General features: G+C 38.3%; 2 protein-coding genes across 3 annotated transcripts in view; both read left to right on the top strand.

The window, feature by feature from the left end:
• EMB3012 (embryo defective 3012) overlaps positions 1-11,796 on the top strand; it is a 111,444-nt gene extending 99,648 nt beyond the window's left edge. Inside the window, exons 30-36 of one of the 2 annotated variants that reach the window (XM_088940837.1) lie at positions 983-1,124; positions 8,272-8,343; positions 8,432-8,648; positions 9,136-9,202; positions 10,120-10,211; positions 10,346-10,406; positions 11,031-11,796. In XM_088940837.1, coding sequence (XP_088796963.1) covers positions 983-1,124; positions 8,272-8,343; positions 8,432-8,648; positions 9,136-9,202; positions 10,120-10,211; positions 10,346-10,406; positions 11,031-11,377 — 998 coding nt within the window. In that variant the 3' untranslated portion in view covers positions 11,378-11,796. The remainder of the gene's footprint in view (positions 1-982; positions 1,125-8,271; positions 8,344-8,431; positions 8,649-9,135; positions 9,203-10,119; positions 10,212-10,345; positions 10,407-11,030) is intronic. The other variant, XR_016094764.1, reaches the window with a different exon arrangement.
• A 1,962-nt stretch (positions 11,797-13,758) lies between these two features.
• On the top strand, positions 13,759-19,349 carry LOC148853777 (uncharacterized). Its single transcript, XM_088985787.1, has 3 exons — positions 13,759-14,049; positions 14,156-14,266; positions 18,878-19,349. Exons 1-3 carry the CDS (start codon positions 14,008-14,010, stop codon positions 19,055-19,057), a joined length of 333 nt encoding a protein of 110 aa, XP_088841913.1. The 5' UTR covers positions 13,759-14,007; the 3' UTR covers positions 19,058-19,349.
• The last annotated feature ends 461 nt before the right edge of the window (positions 19,350-19,810 follow it).

Genomic DNA, 19,810 nt, shown 5'->3' with positions numbered 1-19,810 from the left:
CTTGTTTGAAATGAAAATTGAACTAGCTCAAAGTGGTTACTCCACATATCTACAGTATTGTCACCAACTTAAGTTATGATACTATCTCTTGTACTCTACATAATGTTGATAGTTTTCACTGGGGAATATGTCAATTCCAGTAAAATTTCATGTTGCTACCCATGGAAGCGAAAATGGAAATCTGTCGTGGGAACTATCTCTTGTGCTCCACATAGTGCTGGTAGTGTTCATTGGGGTATGTTGATTCTGGTAAAATTTTGTGTTGCTACCCATGGAAATGGAAATGTGCCATGGAAATATTAGGGAAATTAGGGGACAGTTCAATTACCAAAAAAATTAGGGGACAGTTTAAACCATTTAGGTATGGACCATTGTTTGGGACAATGGTATTATCTTGTGTTGACAAGTGAGAGAATACAGGCTCAAATCTGAGAGCAGCTATTTTGTGCAATAAGTTGCTTAAGGTTAGGTCTGTATTGAGTCCATTCCTCAAGAACCCAGATAGTTGGGACCAACAAATAATAGGGAAACTAGGGACATTTTAAACCATAGGTATGGACCATTGTTTGGTACAATGGTATTATCTTGGGTTGACAAGTGTGAGAATACAGGCTCAAATCTGAGAGCAGCTATTTTGTGTAAGAAGTTGCTTGAGGTTAGGTCTGTATTGAGTCCATCCCCCAAGAACCCAGATAGGTGGGACGAACATTAGGTGTAAAGGTCCCAATCTTCCATTAAAGGTGGTTGTGTCTGAAAGATCTCTACTCAAATATGTAAAGGAAATGCACCCTTTGGAAAAATTGTTTTCTGAACTTTTTAATAGTAATAGGTAATAGTCTTTATACCACCCATTTTTCTGTATTATAGAGAAGCAGGGGATGCAAGCATAATGGTATTCTGCTCCTTTCAATCATCTTTATGTTGTTGCATTTGGGAATAGTTTAGTCCTATTCATAATTAATATATGCCTTTTTCTTAACAGTAATTTTTGAAGGTTTGGGTTTGAAACTGCAAACAACAATAACGGTTCTTATGGAAGATCAGGTTTCAGTTGATGCGCCAACAGAGACATTAACAAATGTTCCCTTCCCTTCAAGGGGATATAACTTCTCCGTGAGCTTTAGGTTTGCATTTATCTCACTTTTATTTGTTAGCAATTATGTACAAGTTTTTTTGGAGTCCATTATTTTTGTGATTCTATTTGCTGACTGCTTATTCTCCTTGAATTTCTGAATTCCATATCTTCTAAAAGATTCAGTTTGCATTACATTTTGACTTAACAAGACAATGAACATGATACACCATTAATGCCCATTGACTTACCAAGTACTTAGTGTCTCTAGAGTACCTTTTAGGGGCCATTGCTTGATGCAATGGTTAAATCTCGAGTTGACAAGTGAAGCACGTAATAAAATGGGTCTGAATCTGATAATAACCACTTTGTTCAAAAAACGCAATAGTTCAGGCCTGTATCCAGTCTACCCCTCCCAAGACCCTGGATTGCTTGGACCAACTTTGGGTAATTGCCCTCTCTCATGTAGATGTTTTTTTATTGAATAATACTCAACTTGTTCATGCATGTTTTTGCATCAACATTGGGATGTTCCCCCCCCCCCCCCCCCCACCTCTCTTTCTCACGAAACAGATAATCTTAAAATAATAATCTCCACATTCTGACATTCTCTATGTTGGTGTCAATTGGTTCTGTAGAGAACACTGATGTGGGCCCCACGGATGTGGTCCCCACTGTGTTCGTATGACAGCATGTGTAACCTTTGTTAGTCATGTCAGTGTTAGTTGGTAGTTATCTTAGACAGCTTGTTATTTCAGTTTGTTATTTATTTCAGTCTTTTATTTGTTTTATTAGCCATGTAAGTATTAAGGGCAGTTCTGTCCTTTCCTACATGTAGTGAACATAACCTATAAATATTAAGAAAGTGGCGGCGGCAGACTCATTCAACCTGTCCCTCCTTTCAAAACCCTTGTGCACTTTTTCTTCTTCTCCTTCTTCTTCCTCTTCCTTCTATTTTTTCTCAATCCGAAGTCAGTTGGGATTCAAGACTGATTGTAGTCTTTGATTGACTACTTGGTTTCAGAGCTTATCTACGGTTTCTCATGTGAGTCTAGTCCATCCGACCACATGAGAACTATCTAGGGCTGGAGGCTTACAAAGGACTGTTTGTTGGCTGATTCTTGGAGGTTACCAGAAAAGTTTAGCAGCTGTTCGAAGACTTGTCGCGGCTTGCAGAGTGTTTTGGTAATCAGGAAGAATCAGAGGAGGTTAGGGTTCAGGCCACGATTGAAGGTAGCGATCAGAATTCTCTGGGTAAGTCTTATTTTTCCCTTGAGATTGCTGTCAGTCAAGATAGGTTGGACCTATCTAGGAGGAGAGCGGCCGAACCCTCCTATTTTCTCTCAGAGGTCATCAGTTTTTTTAGGGTTTGTCATTAACCCTACGGCTAGACTTGCCTGTGAATTCTCTTGGAAAGTGCGGCTGAGCACTGTTTATGTTCTCACAAGGGTCTTCCTAACCCTACGATTGAAACCCAAATTCTGCCTCAGCTCTGCAGAGTGCTTTCTAAGTGAGTTTCAGACCTGGTTTTGGCTTCCGAGCCTGTTTTGAGAGTGAGAACTGCTATCAGACTGCATATATTCTGATTGCCGATTGGTTTCAGATCAGATCTGAACTGATTTCATACAGTTTTCTGATTGTGATCGATTGCTTCAGTGCTGTTTTCTAGTGTGGAAACCCTAATAGTTCTTAACTACTGATTCTTGACCAAGAATGGAGTTCAAAAATCAGGGAGAAGGTGTGTTTGGGAACAGCAGTTCTGGTAGTATGTCTGAGACTGCGTTTCAGATTACAACTGTGAGATTTGATGGATCCAATTACTTGGAATGGGCCCAATCAGCCATGATGGCTATTGGGGGAAGGGGAAAACTTACCTATCTATTGGGAGATGTGAAAGAGCCTTCCAAGGAGGACCCAATGTATACCAAGTGGGTTCAGGAGAACTACTTGGTTATGACATGGCTGTGCAACTCGATGCATTCACATATTAGCCGAAATTACTTGTGGGTGAAGACAGCCAAGGAGAAATGGGATGTCATGAAGGAGACCTACTCCCAACCCCTTAATGTTGCTAGGGCGTATGAAGTAAAGTGTGAAGTGAATAACCTTAAACAAGGAGAGAAGCCAGTCTCTGTGTATTTCTCTACACTAAAATCACTGTGGCATGAAATTGACCATCTGGAGACTCTTGAGTGGGAAAGTCCAAAAGATGCATAGACCCATAGAAAGCAAGTTGAGACCAATAGGGTGTTTGAATTTCTGGCTAGCCTGAATTCAGATTATGACATTGTGAGACAGTAGATACTGACAAGAGACAGTGTGATCCTTTCTCAAGCATACTCCCTGGTGCATAGTGAAGAGACCAGGAGGAAAGTTATGATGCAGCATCAGCCCTTTCCCCCAGCCTTGGCAGCAGTTAAACCTAAGTTTGGGGGTGATACAGAAAGAGACATGAAGAAGGAGAACAAACGGGATTTGGTATGTGAACATTGCAAGAAACCCAAGCATACGAAAGATACATGTTGGAAGCTCCACCCTCATTTAGTCCCAGCAAAACTGAAGAATAAAAGGGGTAATGCTCATATGGCTGTGAATATTGATTCTGCATCCTCGTCAGGCACAAAAGGCACACCCCTAGATACCTTAGCTGCTGCTCGGGCTGCCCTGATACAGTTGGAAAAGGAGGTCGGGAATTCGGCCCAGTCATCTCAGTTACCATCAGCCTCTACCACATCTGCATTTGCTCATTCAGGTACCCGGGCCTCAACCTACCATGCTTCAGCTCTAGGTAATACTGAACACTGTTAGGTGATAGACTCAAGAGCATCTGACCATATGACTAGCTTGCCATCATTGTTCACTACTTATCACTTGGTCTTCTGGTAGAGATAAAGTATCCATTGTTGATGGCTCTCTTGTTCCCATTTCTGGCAAGGGTGACATCAAGTTATCCGATACTATCTCTTTATCCTTTGTCTTGCATGTTCCTAAACTTGACACTAATTTGCTTTCAATTAGTAGTATTACCAAACATCGAAACTGTTCAGTAACCTTTTTCTCTGACCGATGCGTTTTTCAGGACTTGGAGACGAGGAAGGTGATTGGGACTGGACGTGAGACGAATGGGATCTACCTGCTTGGAGAGAGTCCTCATTGGAAAGAGCCAGTGGATAAGAAGTCTTTTGTTTCTTAGTGTGTGAGTCCGGTTATGCTTTGGCATAATCGATTAGGTCATTTATCTTTTCGGTCTTTGAAGAGTTTGTTTCCTACTTTATTTGAGTCTGTTGAGATGTCAAATTTGAGATGTGAGAGTTGTGAGCTTGCCAAACATTGTAGAACATCTTATTCCTTGAGTAATAAAAGAAGTAATAATTCTTTTGATATTGTGCATACCGATGTTTGGGGGCCATATCACATCCCCTCTATGGGTGGGTACATGTATTTTCTGTTGGTTGTTGATGACCATACCCGTTTTTCTTGGGTCTACCTTATGCGTTCTCGAGATGAGGTTCCCGCTCTGACCCAAAACTTTCATCAGATGATTTTAACCCAGTTTGGGGTCAAAATCAAAGTCCTCAGATCTGATAATGCAAAAGAATACTTTGCTAAGCCACTGGCCTCTTATCTACTTGATCATGGGGTTATTCACCAAAGCACTTGTCCTCATACACCACAGCAGAATGGGGTTGCCGAGAGGAAGAATAGGCACATTTTGGAGGTGGCTAGAAGAATTATGTTTACCTTCAATGTGCCTATCCGTTTCTGGGGTGATGCTATCCTTATGGCAGTGTATCTCATTAATTGGGTTCCTTCACGGGTTCTTGATATGAAGCCTCCGTTTACCCTTCTATACCCAGACGAGGAGTTGTTTATTGTTCCTCTTAAAACCTTTGGGCGCACCTGCTTTGTTCAGCTTCTTAGACCTCATCATTCAAAATTTGACCCTAAAGCCTTCAAATGCATTTTTCTCTGTTATGCACAAACTCAAAAGGGTTATTGCTGCTATGATCCTGTTTCAGGGAGGAGATTTGTCTCGATGGATGTCACCTTCTTTGAGGAGTCACCCTATTATCCTAGGGTTCCTCCTCGGGGGGAGAGTAGTGAGAATGAGAATTTGGGTCTTTTTTCTCAGGGGGAGTGCAGTGAGAGTGGGGTTAACTCATCTGAGGTTGTTCTTTTACCCATTCCATTGAGTAATGAAGGTTTTACTGGTGAGAGTCAGAGGGATCATGAGTTGAAAGTCTATCACAGGCGATACAGGCAGGTTGATCTCGGTCATCAGCAGTCTAGGCCAGCCCCAACTCCTTCTACGGATCCAGATCCAGGTACTACAATCCTAGGGCCCATTGAGATACCTTCCACTGTTGCTACTTCCCCTCCTTTTTCGGATGACCTTGACCTCCCTATTGCGGTCCGTAAAGGGAAACGACACTGCACCACATCCACAGCTCATTGCATTTCCCAGTTTCTATCCTATGATCGCCTATCTCCCTCTTACAGGTCCTATATTACTTCCATTGCTGATATCCCTATCCCAGAACAGTGCAAGAAGCCTTATCAGTTCCAGAGTGGAAAGATGCAATGAAAGTTGAAATGGATGCCCTTTTGAAAAATAATACTTGAGAGCTAGTTGACCTACCCAAAGGAAAGAAACCAGTTGGATGTAAATGGGTATTCACTGTGAAACATAATGTTGATGGCTCCATTGAGAGGTACAAAGTCCGGTTGGTTGCAAAAGGGTTCACTCAGACTTATGGTATAGACTACTTGGAAACCTTTGCCCTAGTAGCCAAGATGACCACTATTCGAGTTCTATTAGCCCTTGTAGCAAGTTATTCTTGGCCCTTGTTCCAGATGGACGTTAAAAATGCTTTTCTGAATGGAGACTTACAGGAAGAGGTCTACATGCAGTTGCCCCCTGGATTCTATGATACAGAGACAGGTAAGAAGGTTTGCCGACTGAATGAGGCATTGTATGGATTAAAGCAGTCCCCTAGAGCTTGGTTTGATAGATTCAGACTAGCCCTTGAAAAATTCAGTTATGTATAGTTCCAGTCAAATCATACACTGTTCATTAAAAGGGTGGACTCTTCTTTGACCCTGCTTGCTGTATATGTGGATGATATTGTAATGATAGGGAATAATAGTAGTGAGATTGAGTCCCTCAAACAGCTTCTTCATCAAGAGTTTGAGGTGAAAGATCTTGGTGCACTGCGATATTTTTTGGGTAATGAGGTTGCTAGATCTAAACAGGTGATCTTTATCTCTCAGAGGAAATATGTTCTAGATCTGTTGGCGGAAACTAGAAAGTTAGGTGTCAAGCCTGCCGATACACCCATTGAACATAATCACAAGATCAGTGCAGAGGGTGGGGAGCCTCTTGAAGACAAAGTTATGTTCCAACGGTTGGTTGGAAAGCTCCTATATCTCTGCCTCACTCGGCCAGATATCAGTTATGCAGTCAGTGTTGTCAGCCAGTACATGCATTCCCCTAGAACTACTCATCTTCTTGCAGCAGAGAGAATATTAGCATACTTGAAGAGATGCCCAGGTAGAGGTATACTGTTCAAGAACAATAATCATATGAAGGTGGAGGTCTATACAGATGCTGATTGGGTTGGGAGTGCTGATGACAGGAGGTCTACCTCTAGATATTATGCCCTTGTGGGAGGTAACTTTGCCTCTTGGAGGAGTAAGAAACAAAGTGTTGTTTCCCGCTCTAGTGCCGAAGCTGAATACAAGTCAATGGCTAACGGAGTGGCTGAAATCCTATGGTTGAAATCACTACTTGAAGAGTTGGGTATTGATTATTAGAAGCCCTTGATGTCGTATTGTGATAATCAATCGGCTATTAATATAGCTCACAATCCGGTGCAGCATGACAGAACTAAGCATATCGAAGTTGATCGACATTTTGTTAGAGAGAGGGTCTCATCACAGGAAGTGTGTCTCCCGTATATCACCTCCAACATGCAGCTCGCAGATCTTCTCACCAAAGCTGTACCAAGGAAGAAATTAGAGGCAGACCTATTGAAGTTGGGAATGACAAATATCTATTCCCAACTTGAGGGGGAGTGTAGAGAACACTGATGTGGGCCCCACGGATGTGGTCCCCACTGTGTTCGTATGACAGCATGTGTAACCTTTGTTAGTCATGTCAGTGTTAGTTGGTAGTTATCTTAGACAGCTTGTTATTTCAGTCTTTTATTTGTTTTTAATTGCCATGTAAGTATTAAGGGCAGTTCTGTCCTTTCCTACAGTATTAAGGGCAGACTCATTCAATCTGTCCCTCCTTTCAAAACCCTTGTGCACTTCTGCTGCTTCTCCTTTCTTCTTCCTCTTCCTTCTATTTTTTCTCAATCCGAAATCAGTTGGGATTCAAGACTGATTGTAGTCTTGATCGACTACTGTCTCTACAGGTTCATATTGGATTGGGTATGATCCATTGTTGCATTAAAATAAATCAAACTTTCTTCTTTTTCTATTGGATTTGGATCGGGTTGGAGCCATATTACTTCTAATGGATTCATACTGGATTTGGGTGAATTGGACCAAAACCTGGTCCCATGACAGCCCTACTGGGCACAAATTCTTTGTTTATCATTTATTCTCTTGTTTAATAAAATTTTCAGCAGATACTGATTTAAAAAGGAAAAAATTATGTGCCTGTAGTTTGTTGAATTTTGGTGATTTCTCGTCTATTCTGAACGGTTGATGTGGGCCTTTTCCATATGGGTGCAAGGATATTTGATAAATGGATATTATTTGAAGTCAGGAATATTGATTTTCTTATTTGAAGTTAACTATTGATGATATAAAGTGTACAGAAATCACCAAAATCACAAGTTTTATATTATATTACATCTGTACTTTATTGTATGTTCTTTTATTTCTAAATTTTTATTATGGTGTCATATTTTGTGGTTTGTGTGGCAATTGAAAATGAACTGATGTCCCTTGACCAAGCTCCTTTATGTGCTATCTTCTGGTAGTCTCTGACTGCTCTACATTAGGAAAAACAAAGAACATCTAATTAGTAGATTGAAATTTGTGGTGTGTGAATTCTTATTTGTCCTTTCTTCCACTTTTTTCTAGTAAAAAGTTTGTTACTTTATCAATTGAGTTCTTTGGTGCATGAAGAATCTAATCAGAGAAATTATTTTCATCTACTAATATGATTGCAAAAATGGTACCTACAGCCAAATGTTCGGAGCTCTTGGGAAGAGCAAAGAAGTTCTGTATGATTGTAGTGTGGATCCGCCTTTTGTCGGGTATTTTCGTATCTTGTATTGATTTGTTCATGGCACTACTGAATCCACTTTTAATGTAATTGTACTGAGTTCCTCTGGTTGACTGAAGGTATGCAAGGCCATGGAGAGATATTAATAGTGGTAATTCATATTGTCTCTTCTTCCCATACTCACCAGAGCATTTGGTGCATTCTATACCCAAGACAAAGGCTATGAGATCAGATGTATCTGTCTCTATTAGTGCTTCATTGAGGGAAGCTGAATATGTTATGGGATCTGCAACTGCTCTTTTTGTTGGAGGATTTTCTATTTTGGAAATGGACAAGGTACATATATCATGTATTAAACAAACAAGTGATGTTCATAATCAGTATTCACATATAACGTTGATCAATGTTCTGGATGACTTACTTTCATCTAAATATAGGTATGAGACACCTATTGTCCTGCTAAAATTCTTGTGCCAAGGGCAACCTGCATGTCTTGGCAATATGCAGTATTTTCCAAGTGTTAGGACTTGGGAATACTACAAAAACCTATATATGCGGAACTAATTCTCTTGGCAGACACCTTTGTAAGTCCAGGGGATTGACTGTAACAGCTTTAGCTTTATTATATTTTTTATCACTAGTGTTATTAAGCATCAATATTTGCATCAGTTCAAAATTAACCATGAAGGTTATGACATGTTGGAATGGAGTACTCTAGGTGATAGGATGGGTCCTGCAAGACCAGTCAATAGAGAGACTGGACAAATTTGTTCTTACTTTCTGACACTGTAAACATTTGTGTTGAGATGCTTTCCTTTTCCAGGGTTTAATGCAGTTGAATCTGACACCTGAATCCAACAAGAGCATGATAAATATTGTAGGGAATACAGGTAAATACCAATAAATACATTTGGCATGTAAATTTGGGAGGGAATATTAGCATTGCATCAAGATAAGAAGAAGGGAATAAATGGTCTGCCTGTTTCTTTCTGGGCATGTGGCATGCATATATAGTATAGCTTAGATGTAGCTCAGGCAGTTCCAAAATTTTAATGCAAGCAATGCTCTGAATCATTTTATCCATCGAGTTATTAATCAGCAGAATGCAACAGATGGGATTAGATGTATCATTCAATTATATACACTTTCCTTTTAGAGGAAAATTTTCACAAATAACAGATCAACATGAACCTTACTATTAGAAGGAAAGAATGCCTGAGTACAAGAAATACCAGTTGCTAGGCTATTAGGCTAAAAGAGAAACCAACAGCTCTCAATAGACAAATCCAAACTATGCATCTCCATTAGCATGACATTTGTATTATGATTTCATGGGCATGGCGTTTATTTGGTGTTGCTATCATCATCATCATCATCCATGCCTTATCCCAACTATATGGGGTCAGCTACATGAATACTGTTTTGCCACTCTATTCTTTTTAATACCATATCCACTGTTTATTAGTGCTTAAATCATTTCTTACTACTTCTACACATGTCCTTTTTGGTCTACCCCTAGCTCTTCTAGCCCCTTCCACTTGTAACAAATCACTTCTAATTGGAGATGTTGGTGGTCTTCTATGCATGAGATGAAACCATCTTAGTCTACTCTCTCATTTTATCGCTTACTGGAGCTACTCCTGGGTTTCTACTGATGGCTTTATTTGGTGGTGTTATGTTGAGTATCATTTCCATGCATGTGACTTGTGGCAATAGGAATTGCATGACTTTTTTCTTTTCCTCCTTGCGGCAAATATTGCTATTAGATTAGCAATTATGACTGATAACTGGTTCCAATATTTTATAGATGTGGATGTCCATCAGCAAGGCAGGGATCTTATACAGGTCAGCCCCATCTACAAAGAAGATTTTGGGATCGGTGGGCGTGTAGGATACGAGGTAAGCACAAAATACTTTTCTGCTCTCCAACTTTTTCCTGATTTAATTGTCAATGATGCAATTTTGTCAAAATATGGTATTATGGGTTAGTTTCATTATCTTGTTATCTCCATTTCTCTTATTGCTAACTGCAGGTCAAAGTTTTAAAAACTGAGAGAATCAAAGAGACGGTCACCATTACGCTCCCAGCTACTGGTATGGCTACCTTATTCTGAAAAGAGGCCAGAGCTTAATGTACTTACTAGGAATTTATCATTTTAGTATTTCTTTCTGAATGTCTGCATTTTCTTCCATGGTTTCAGGAAGTTTATGCATTATTATTTTTTATTTTTTTTATCAATGGAAGTTTATGCATTATTTGGGAGTATTATTTGAACATTTACCATGGTTGAAGGAACTAGTTTAACTAAAACCATAATTAAATTACAATTTTCTATTCTTTGTTAGAAAAATATGATTAATAGCATCAAAATTATAGGAAGATACATTAAGCCATCCTCCAGCTGTGCCATGTGCTTGGCACCCCGCACCCCAGCAGTCATTCTGGAATACAATGATTGAACATTTTAGATATGCAACCTGATAAGATGATCTTACATAACCATCCCATCGATCTTAGCCTTTTGCCTCAGGAATGAGTGATTAAGAAAGGGTATTATAGACTGGACAGCTACATGCATATTGTGAGGTCAATTAGATCATAGAGGGTGCTTCATACTTTGGTTCTTGTAATAAAGCAGTAACTCTTCCATGCTTTCTCAATTTGAAGGGCCCTCAGTGAGATCGAGTATTGAGGTTTGTTAATGGTTTCTGTTACAGGTCAAAGAGCGGAGATAATTGTAAGCTATGAGCCTGGAGAAAGTGAATCATCACCAAGCAGGAGTTTTGCCCTATGGGCCAGTATATTTGGATTTTTTACCGTTTCTATATTGACTTTAGCCATCTTCATGTGGTTCCTGGACAAACCTGCTCGGCCTTCTGTTCCTGCCACACCAAATATTGCAGCGCCCACCACCCCTGATCGCAGTAGTCCTGCAAGTTATAACATGCAGCAGTCCCCGCGGACACCACAACCATTTGTAGATTATGTGAGGAGAACGATAGATGAAACCCCATACTATAAGCGGGAAGGGAGAAGGAGGTTTAATCCACAGAATACATTCTAGAATTGTGGATTTGGGAATTCTGTTGACCTGCATAATAGAATGTCATCCAGAGAAGGTGCAAAGCTCTTTTGTTCTCCAAATTTTGGTATATTTGTGGTTCAAACTATAAGAGTTAAAGATTAAAAGTTTGGAAGGTGCCACCAAATTTTTTTGGTGTGCGCCTGGAAAAATTTTGTAGATCCAGTCTAACGATGTGTTACCGGTAATGCTTCTATTTGCTTTGATCTTGCCATTGAAGTAATTCCCAAACTTTTTCTATTGATGGAATGGCATTTCCCCATTTGAGGCCCATTGGCCTCTCCTTTAGGAATGGGAATCCATTCTGGCTGATTTTAATTCTGATTTCAATTCTTGTTTGAACCAAACAGGTGGAAATAATAGACCATCACAGTTCTAATTCTGATTCTGATGGATTTCAATTCAGACTATAAATCAAACGAACCCTTGAATCTGTCGTTTATTTAGGCAAAATTTTGTGCATTGACTAAAATGCCTTGTTGGGCTAAAAAATGACAATGAAATCGTACCATTGCAGGAGATTCTCTTTCAAACAGCTTCACCCAGAAAACGTACGGTAAAAATGACAATGAAATCCTCATGTGAAAGATTTAATGAACCAAGGAGGAAATTTCTCCTAAAATCCATTGTCGAAATGACCAATCCTAAAATCTAAGAAACTGCTTTTCCTTTCTTAAGCTTCAGTTACTCTTTTGATAGGTCTAATTGAAAGGCAGAGCATTAGAAAAAAAATGGATCTTTCAACCGTTTAGGTGGGAATATGGTAGGAACTAGGGAACGAATCTAATACGAGGGACTGCAAATGAGATAGCGAGAATCAAGTTGATGTGCAAATTTATTTCTTAATTATCTAAGAAGGTTATTAAATTGGAATATATTAATTTGGACAAAATTGAGAAGAACAGAATGGAACAGAAAAATAGGCAATAATGATAAAAAATTCACAGAGCTTAATATGATAATGGATATATTGCATGGTAACATATTATCTTGGTATTGGATTTCAGCAGTCAACACTACTGAAATTGCAGCGGCTACCTTGGTAGGAATATGCACCAAGGAACTACCTCATTCAATCACATCACATATTAGAAGAAAAGTTCTTAATATAGACTTTGAAGGCCTCCTTGATGCCTAACCGTCTCGCCTATGTAGCCTTTTAAATTCTAAAACTTTGGACTGAATTGTAAATATTTGATGAATGATAAAATCTATGGTGCATATAAATAAATAAATAAATAAAAACTTGAAATAATGATAAAGGGATACTTAATAGTTGAAACTTTTAACATTATTAAAGTCTTTAATGATAAATACATCTAAAATGTGAATTTTTATAATGTCAACTATTTTATTTTTATTTTTTATTTAAAAATTTGAAGTAAAATAATTAAAATTTACAATCCTATTAAAAATCTAAATATATTCAAAACATATATATATATATATATATATATGTTAGTGGGGATCCCCACAGGATAGGGATCGGGGGCCCAGTGGGGCAGGGAATACTTTATATATATACATATTAGTGGGGATCCTCACGGGATAGGGATCAGGAGCTTGAGAGTGCTCTCCCCATCCTCATCCCATTCACGACAGGTCCCCGTTAGGATCAGGGAAATGGGAAAAATTGTTATCCCTAGTAGAGACTTAGGATGATGGCTCATTTGATAGGATTTTACTAGGGCTGGTGGGTCAAGTGGTGGGGGATGAGCGCCTGTTGTGTAGCTTGAGATTTTTTACAATCATAAAACCTCCCATAAGGTTTCATTTTTACAAAATTCTCCCCTGTATCATTGAAAAAACCTGTAGTTACCTCCTTTTTATTATTGTCTTGGAGGTAAAACGTTGTTAAATGCATTAGTATTTAGAGGTACCCAGGAAAGTAAAGAATAAGAAGCAGAAAAAAAATTGTGTGATGAGTCTTTTAATTGAGGGCAATTTTGTTCTAGAAAATTTAAAATCTTTCCCACTCACTTTTTTTTGTCATCATTTTAAAAACATAATTGATTTTGTCAAATGACCAAACTTGTTCATTTATTTTATTAGAAATCCCTATATCTATCAATTCAAATGAATATTGATCAAAATCCCTCAAAAAGAATTTTTCACTTTTAATTAAAAAAAAAAATCCAAGTTAGATCTGAAAGAATAAAGTAATTTTACTCTAGTGAAATCTAAGAAGTCTAAGAGGGCAAATCTGGACTTTTGCATTATACTAACAGATGCCCTAATTTGTATGTATTTGTATTCCTTCCAAACTCAGCCTAAATAGTAATAATATGAGAGAAAATCTAATAGTGCCGGAAAGACATACCACGCGAAAGGCTTTAACTAATCAGTAATCACAAGATCAAAACGAGGAAAGCATCCTTGACCTTTCTCGGTAGAAAAAATTTCGATGGTGGATGAAAGAGCCACGTTGCCTACAATCCCTTGAAGTAAAATTGAATTCGTTGCCACACGTGATCATGAGACCATAGGTCCACAAATCACAAATGCACGATGCGGTGATGCAGAGATTTTTTTATTTTCTGGTTCTCTTCGTTCTGTCCACACATTTACTTACACACACGTAATGCACAACCAGAGACACAGAGATAGGGAGAATGGCGATGATGGCGTCGTCAACCCTCGTTTCATTTCAGAAGGTGGGCAAAGGCCAGTGTTAGTGGCCTCTTCTTTTCTTCGCCGTTCATCAATTTCTTCGTTACGACTAAAATCAATTTCCAAAATTGAAAATTTTTGCAATCACAGGGACTTCAGGTTTTCTGCAAAAAGAAAGATAGAGATCGAGATATTTATCCCTACAAGGTCATTGAAATTACTCCTCCACCTAAGAACCTTGGCATTCGTTGCTTTCCCTCCGTGAGTAATCTGAGCTCTTTCCTTGTTCTACTTTATATCATATATGTCCTACATTTTTTTAGATTATATTTCAAGTGAAAGTATAATGGTTAAACGGGTACTCTTCCTCGAGAGTAATACGTTTTTAGACAAATCGATCATTCCCGTCAGATAATGCCCCCCCCCCCCCCCCCCCAAGTAAATTTTATGGTTATATTATACATATCTGTAGGTTCGAACAGCAAATTTAATTGCAAATGTGATGTGAAAATGATAAGAAAAAAGGAAAGGAGGAAAAAATGCATATAGAAGTAGAAAGGACTAACTTTTTGAATTTTCCATTTTTAAGAGTAACAGAGTCTTATCGTATTTGTTGTTTTGTAATGTAGAAGTTTATAGTGTTCCCTCCGTCAAGGAAAGAGGACAGAGATCAAGTTATAGTCTTTTTATGCATTTTGATTCAAAGCCTTACTTTTTTATGCAATTTTATTGCCTAGTTACCTAAGTGATGGTTGGTGGTTGCAATAGAACCTAGGGAATTGACCTGACCTAGGATTCATTTATTTGAAAAAATAAAAAATCCATTGCTTAGGTGACTAGGCAACGACCCCCCCCCCCCGTTTGCCTTGGCGCCTTGAAAACTATGATATGTTATTATGTTAACCTAGGCAACACCTTGACAAATACAAGGATTTGGTGCATGTACAATAGAAATCATAAGCTTTCAAACATTATTACAATCTGTTGAATTTCTTCCCAGGTGTGATTTCAAGGATTGATTTGCAAGCTGCATAAATTACACTCTCATTGCAGTTGCTGTTATCAAACCGTAATCTCTACATCATCATCCAAGCCTTATCCCAACTATATGAGGTTGGCTACATGAATCTTGTTTTGCCATTTTGCTCTGTTTAATGCCATGAGCTAGTGACCAAATTGATTGGTTTTGTTCACTTTAGAAAAAATAGAAGGACCAAGTTAGCAATATGTTTAGTTCTGAAGTCTTTGATATTGAAAGAGGAGAGGCAGAATTATGTGGAGGTGTACTAGAGCAGCAGTGTTATCGACTCTATGGGAGGAAAGGAACTCAAGAATCTTTGAGGGGAAAGAGCAGATAAGGAGGTTTCTATTGAATACCTCACAATGAAGTTAGCACAGTAGGTGAAGACATTAGACTTCAAGCTGTCGGGTGTGGTCCACCTGCACCCAAAATAAGCAAGATAGCGAGCAAGTGGACAGGAGATTAGTAAGTGGTACACAGTTTCACCATTCAATTTATACATGATACACCGGACTTTAGAAATGGGAGTGCAATTGCATCTAAGAAACCAAAGATAAAGGAGTGGAGATTCTATCAGGGAAAAGCTTATGACAGCAGTGTTTCAGGTGCAAAAGGCCTAAGAAATGGGCATTGATAGACTGATTATTGAATATGACTCAAAGTAATCATTAGCTGGTTAATGAAGAGCAGAAAATCTAACTGGAGCTACAGAAATGGAATTGTAAGATTTAATTGGTTATCAATAAATATGCAACTAGAAATACAGTGGGTTCTAAAAGGTCAGCCAACAGCCTAGTCGATGCGTTAGCAAAACAAGGGGTGACTAGATAAACAGTTCTTTTGGGCTCAATTGTAAAAGATTTGTAATGGGAGAGATAGCAGGGGCTATGCTCTCTAATTCTAATTGAATTGTAAACCACAACCTCTTGTTGTACCTCATTGTTTCTTAATTAACAAAATTTCTGTTTTCTGTTGCCGATCAAAAACAAGAAGCCTTGGATATCGAAAATTCTATTGGAGAAAATCTCCTTAGCTAATTAACCATTGCTGAGTAAATGATCTGTCCTCTTCCATGTAACTATTGCATATGGGGGCTTTGCACCAGGGAATTTCACAGTTGTATCTGTGGGAATATTTCTCTTAAGGACTTGCCAAGAAGGTGATCTTCTTTGGGATTGCCTGGTGCTAAAATCAATTGTCTCCTACTAGATTATCAGTTTGATCCCATTGCAGAGGCAACAGAGAACCAACTGTTGTTACTTGAGGTCAAGATAAATTTAACCTTTCCATTAGAGAATCTGATCTTATTTTCTTCTAGATCATTAATGCTGTGGTCATGGAGAGATCATCCAAAGATGCTTCTATTCCACTTGCTTTCAGTCCCTATCACTTCTAATTGAAGCCTTTATTAATATTTGGATCTGTCACTGGGTCCACAAGGTACAGATCTGCACACCATTTATCATACCAGAAGCTTATGTTTCCTTTGGAGACATCTAATAAAATTGGAATGGTATTACCTTGACTATTCATTTTGAGGGTGAAGTTTTGTTTCCATATCACTGTATCAATTGGCCTTCTCTTGTCTAATAAAAAACGATAAGCTTTCAAATACTTTTTCTTCATATATTTATCCCCAAAGCCCTTACCTTGGAGGAGATGCCACCCTAACTTGAGTTTCAGAATGGGTTCAATATCTTTGATTGTTCTAATTCCTAGTCCTCCTCCTTTTAGGAGTTTGATGATCTTGGACCAAACAACCCAGTACTTGCACTTACCATACTTGTGCTTTTTCAAGAGAAAAGCTTTAAAAAATTCTTTCAATTTGTCAGACATGGTTCATAAGGGAGAGGGTGAAAAGAATGCAAATAGGAATATTAGATAGGACAAGTTTTACCAACACCATTCTTGCACTCTGAGAAAGGGATTTTTTTGCTCCTTCTCACCAACTTTTTAATGAATCAGGCATATGATGGGAAGGAAGAGGATATTTTTTCAAATGGCCTTGATATAAAGAAATACCCTGGTATTTTGTTGGGAGGGAAGCTCTTCTGAAACTTCTTTTAGAACGGATACTCTCTCCTTTAGTAATAAGAGATTTGCTGCAAATGAAAATTCAACTGTTGCTTCTATTTACTATTTGGCAATATGCCTTTTCATAAATATCAATGTATTTCAAGAAAACTTCTACTGATTTCTTGCTGCCATTCATAAAAATGATTGCATCGGAAAAAAGGTGAGTGACAGACAGATAGGACATTCTATTGGAATAGCATACTTTCCAAAAAGTTACTGTTAAAGATGGCCTTTGATTTATAGTTAATGATCCTTTCAGCAATTATAAGGAAGCTGGAGAGAGAATGCCTCCCTGAGGCAGGCCCCTTGTAGTAAATAAGCCTGTCGTTTGGAAACCTGTTAATCATGTCTGAGAGGTGGCGATTGCAAAAGCAGTTATTCACAAAATGGGACCGATTAAATTTGAAACCCAAAGTTTCAAGTACCTTCCAAAGGAAGGGCCACTCCATCTTGTCATAGGCTTTTTCCATATTAAGCTTTGGTTCCAAATTTGGTCCCACTTTGCCCTGGCTTTCCTATTCAGTGCCGAAAGCAGTTCCTTAGCAAGGAAAATCACCCTGTTCTTGAGATATCATCTTGAGAAGGACATTCACCAACCTGATAGCAGAGATTTTTGAAATAACCTCAGGCAAAGATGCAGAAACTTATTGTACAGAATTCAGCCAAGTGGTCATAACCTATGATACCTGAATACATTTACATTCCTAGCATACCGGTATAGAACACAATAGATTTCTTATGGTATGATTTGCCATCTCCATCAAGAATTAAGCATTGCAGCTGCCACGTTTACAGTTGAGTTGCACCAATTCTCCCATACATATTTCCAATTCTTTTATAGGAATTTATCAACGTGAATTTTTTCTAGGATTGTTTGTGCCACCAAGGCATGCTACATTATCTTACTTTATCAATAAATAAATTAGAAGCTTCCCTGTTGAACTCTCTGATCATAGGTCATATATGGAACTTTCACTGTAGGGAGTACGAAATGATGAAATTCCAAAGACCCAACATTTCATGTATGCATACAGTTTAAAACTGAAATTTATAATTGTTACCTCTTCCTTTTTCTTTCTCTTTGAGTTCAAAGTAAACTCCCATTTTATTTGTCACAAGCAACCCTTAGTGATGAAGAATATTGTAGCAATAGGCCGATAATGTTCTGTAGGAGTAGTTATATATGGAAGTTTGCATTAAGATATGTATCCTATTTCTTTTATTCAGTCCTGCTGAAATTGAGGGAAAAAGAAAGAGCCCTTTCCATTTCCAATTTGGTTGTAGGTGTTTGAGATTGGCACAACTCAGGAGTCAGATGCTTCAATACTTAATTCAGAATTCAGATCCATGATCCTAGTTTCATCAATGGTTTTCTAATTGTAGTACAGTCCAATATCTGGTAATACACAAGGGCAGCTTGTCGTATCCAATGCTTGATTGAATAATCCATATTAATATATGGATTATAATGTGCAAGCCATGGGATGAAGGGAGCACAATATGTAGCTTTGCTTGTGTCCTGCATCTACATGTTGACCCTTGACCCATTGAGTGGATTGGTGGGATCATCATAAATTTTGGAATTTGGACACTAACCATATGACGGTTGCAGATGCAAAAGTTCTGTCACAACTTTCACATCATGGCATGAGAATACCCTCTGATTAATTATTTAAGTGCTGCAAGACACCATTAGAAAAACAAACCCCAGAGACAAAAAGCGTTTTGAGGCATTTTTCTTATTTTTCTCTTGTTTGTGTGTTTCTCTTTGGCAGAATATACATTGCGGGGAGAGTGTGACAATCGAAGGCCAAGCTTACACAATTTCAGCTGTAATTCATCGGTACCAACTTCGAAAGGGAAAATATGAACCCAGTGAGAAGCGGCTTGATGTGCAGTCGACTGGGAGATACATTCTAAATATGTATCTGGAGAATCTGCTAGAGCAATCTTGACATTGATTGTTGCCTAAATTCAGAGTAAATAATTAAGTCTTCAGTCATTTTACCATCCATTATACATCGCCCCACCCTTCACCAGCAAATTAGATTGTTGCTTTCTCCCTTTTATGTGGGGGTGGGGGGTGGTTAAATTGGATGAAGCTGTGTTACCTTTATAATATTCCACTTGGTCGGTGTGTATCAGTGTATGTATAGACTTAACATCTATAACCAAATACCCGCTTCACTGTCTGGTGTAAAATACTTCCCTATTTGAATGTGAGATTGCTAGAAAATTGTTTAATAACTGAACCAGAATTCTGTTAATGTGTCATTTCTTAATACTAAGCTGAGTCCCTATACAAGATTAAGGCTACATTTGGCATTCCTTATTTTAAGGACTTGTCTCCTTTCCTGGTGTTCATAGTGACATTTAAACTACAAAAAGGAGATACTAAATGCAGCTTAAGGGCCTGTTTGTTTGCTTTAAAGTCTGACATCTAAAAGTGTAATAACTATATTAAGAGACATATTGGTATCAGTGAATTTTTTTTTCCTCTGAACACAGAATGTAGAGAATGTTGTTCTGAATTCTGAATTCTAAAAATTATTAAATATCTATTTTGACCCCATACAGGAGTGTTTTTATTTATCTTTTTGGGGGTATCATTGAAAAGCAAAAAGTTGTATGATTATACTTTTAAGAGATAAGAGATAAGAGAAAACAAACAACCATTCTTCTCTTAAAATTAAAAGATTACTCTTAAG

This window comes from Nelumbo lutea, chromosome 4 (assembly GCF_056320005.1).
Source record: "Nelumbo lutea isolate HS-2025 chromosome 4, American lotus-T2T, whole genome shotgun sequence".
Taxonomy (NCBI): Eukaryota; Viridiplantae; Streptophyta; class Magnoliopsida; order Proteales; family Nelumbonaceae; genus Nelumbo; species Nelumbo lutea.
The sequence above is the reverse complement of the archived record's forward strand: the minus strand, read 5'-3'. Positions and strand labels throughout refer to the sequence as shown.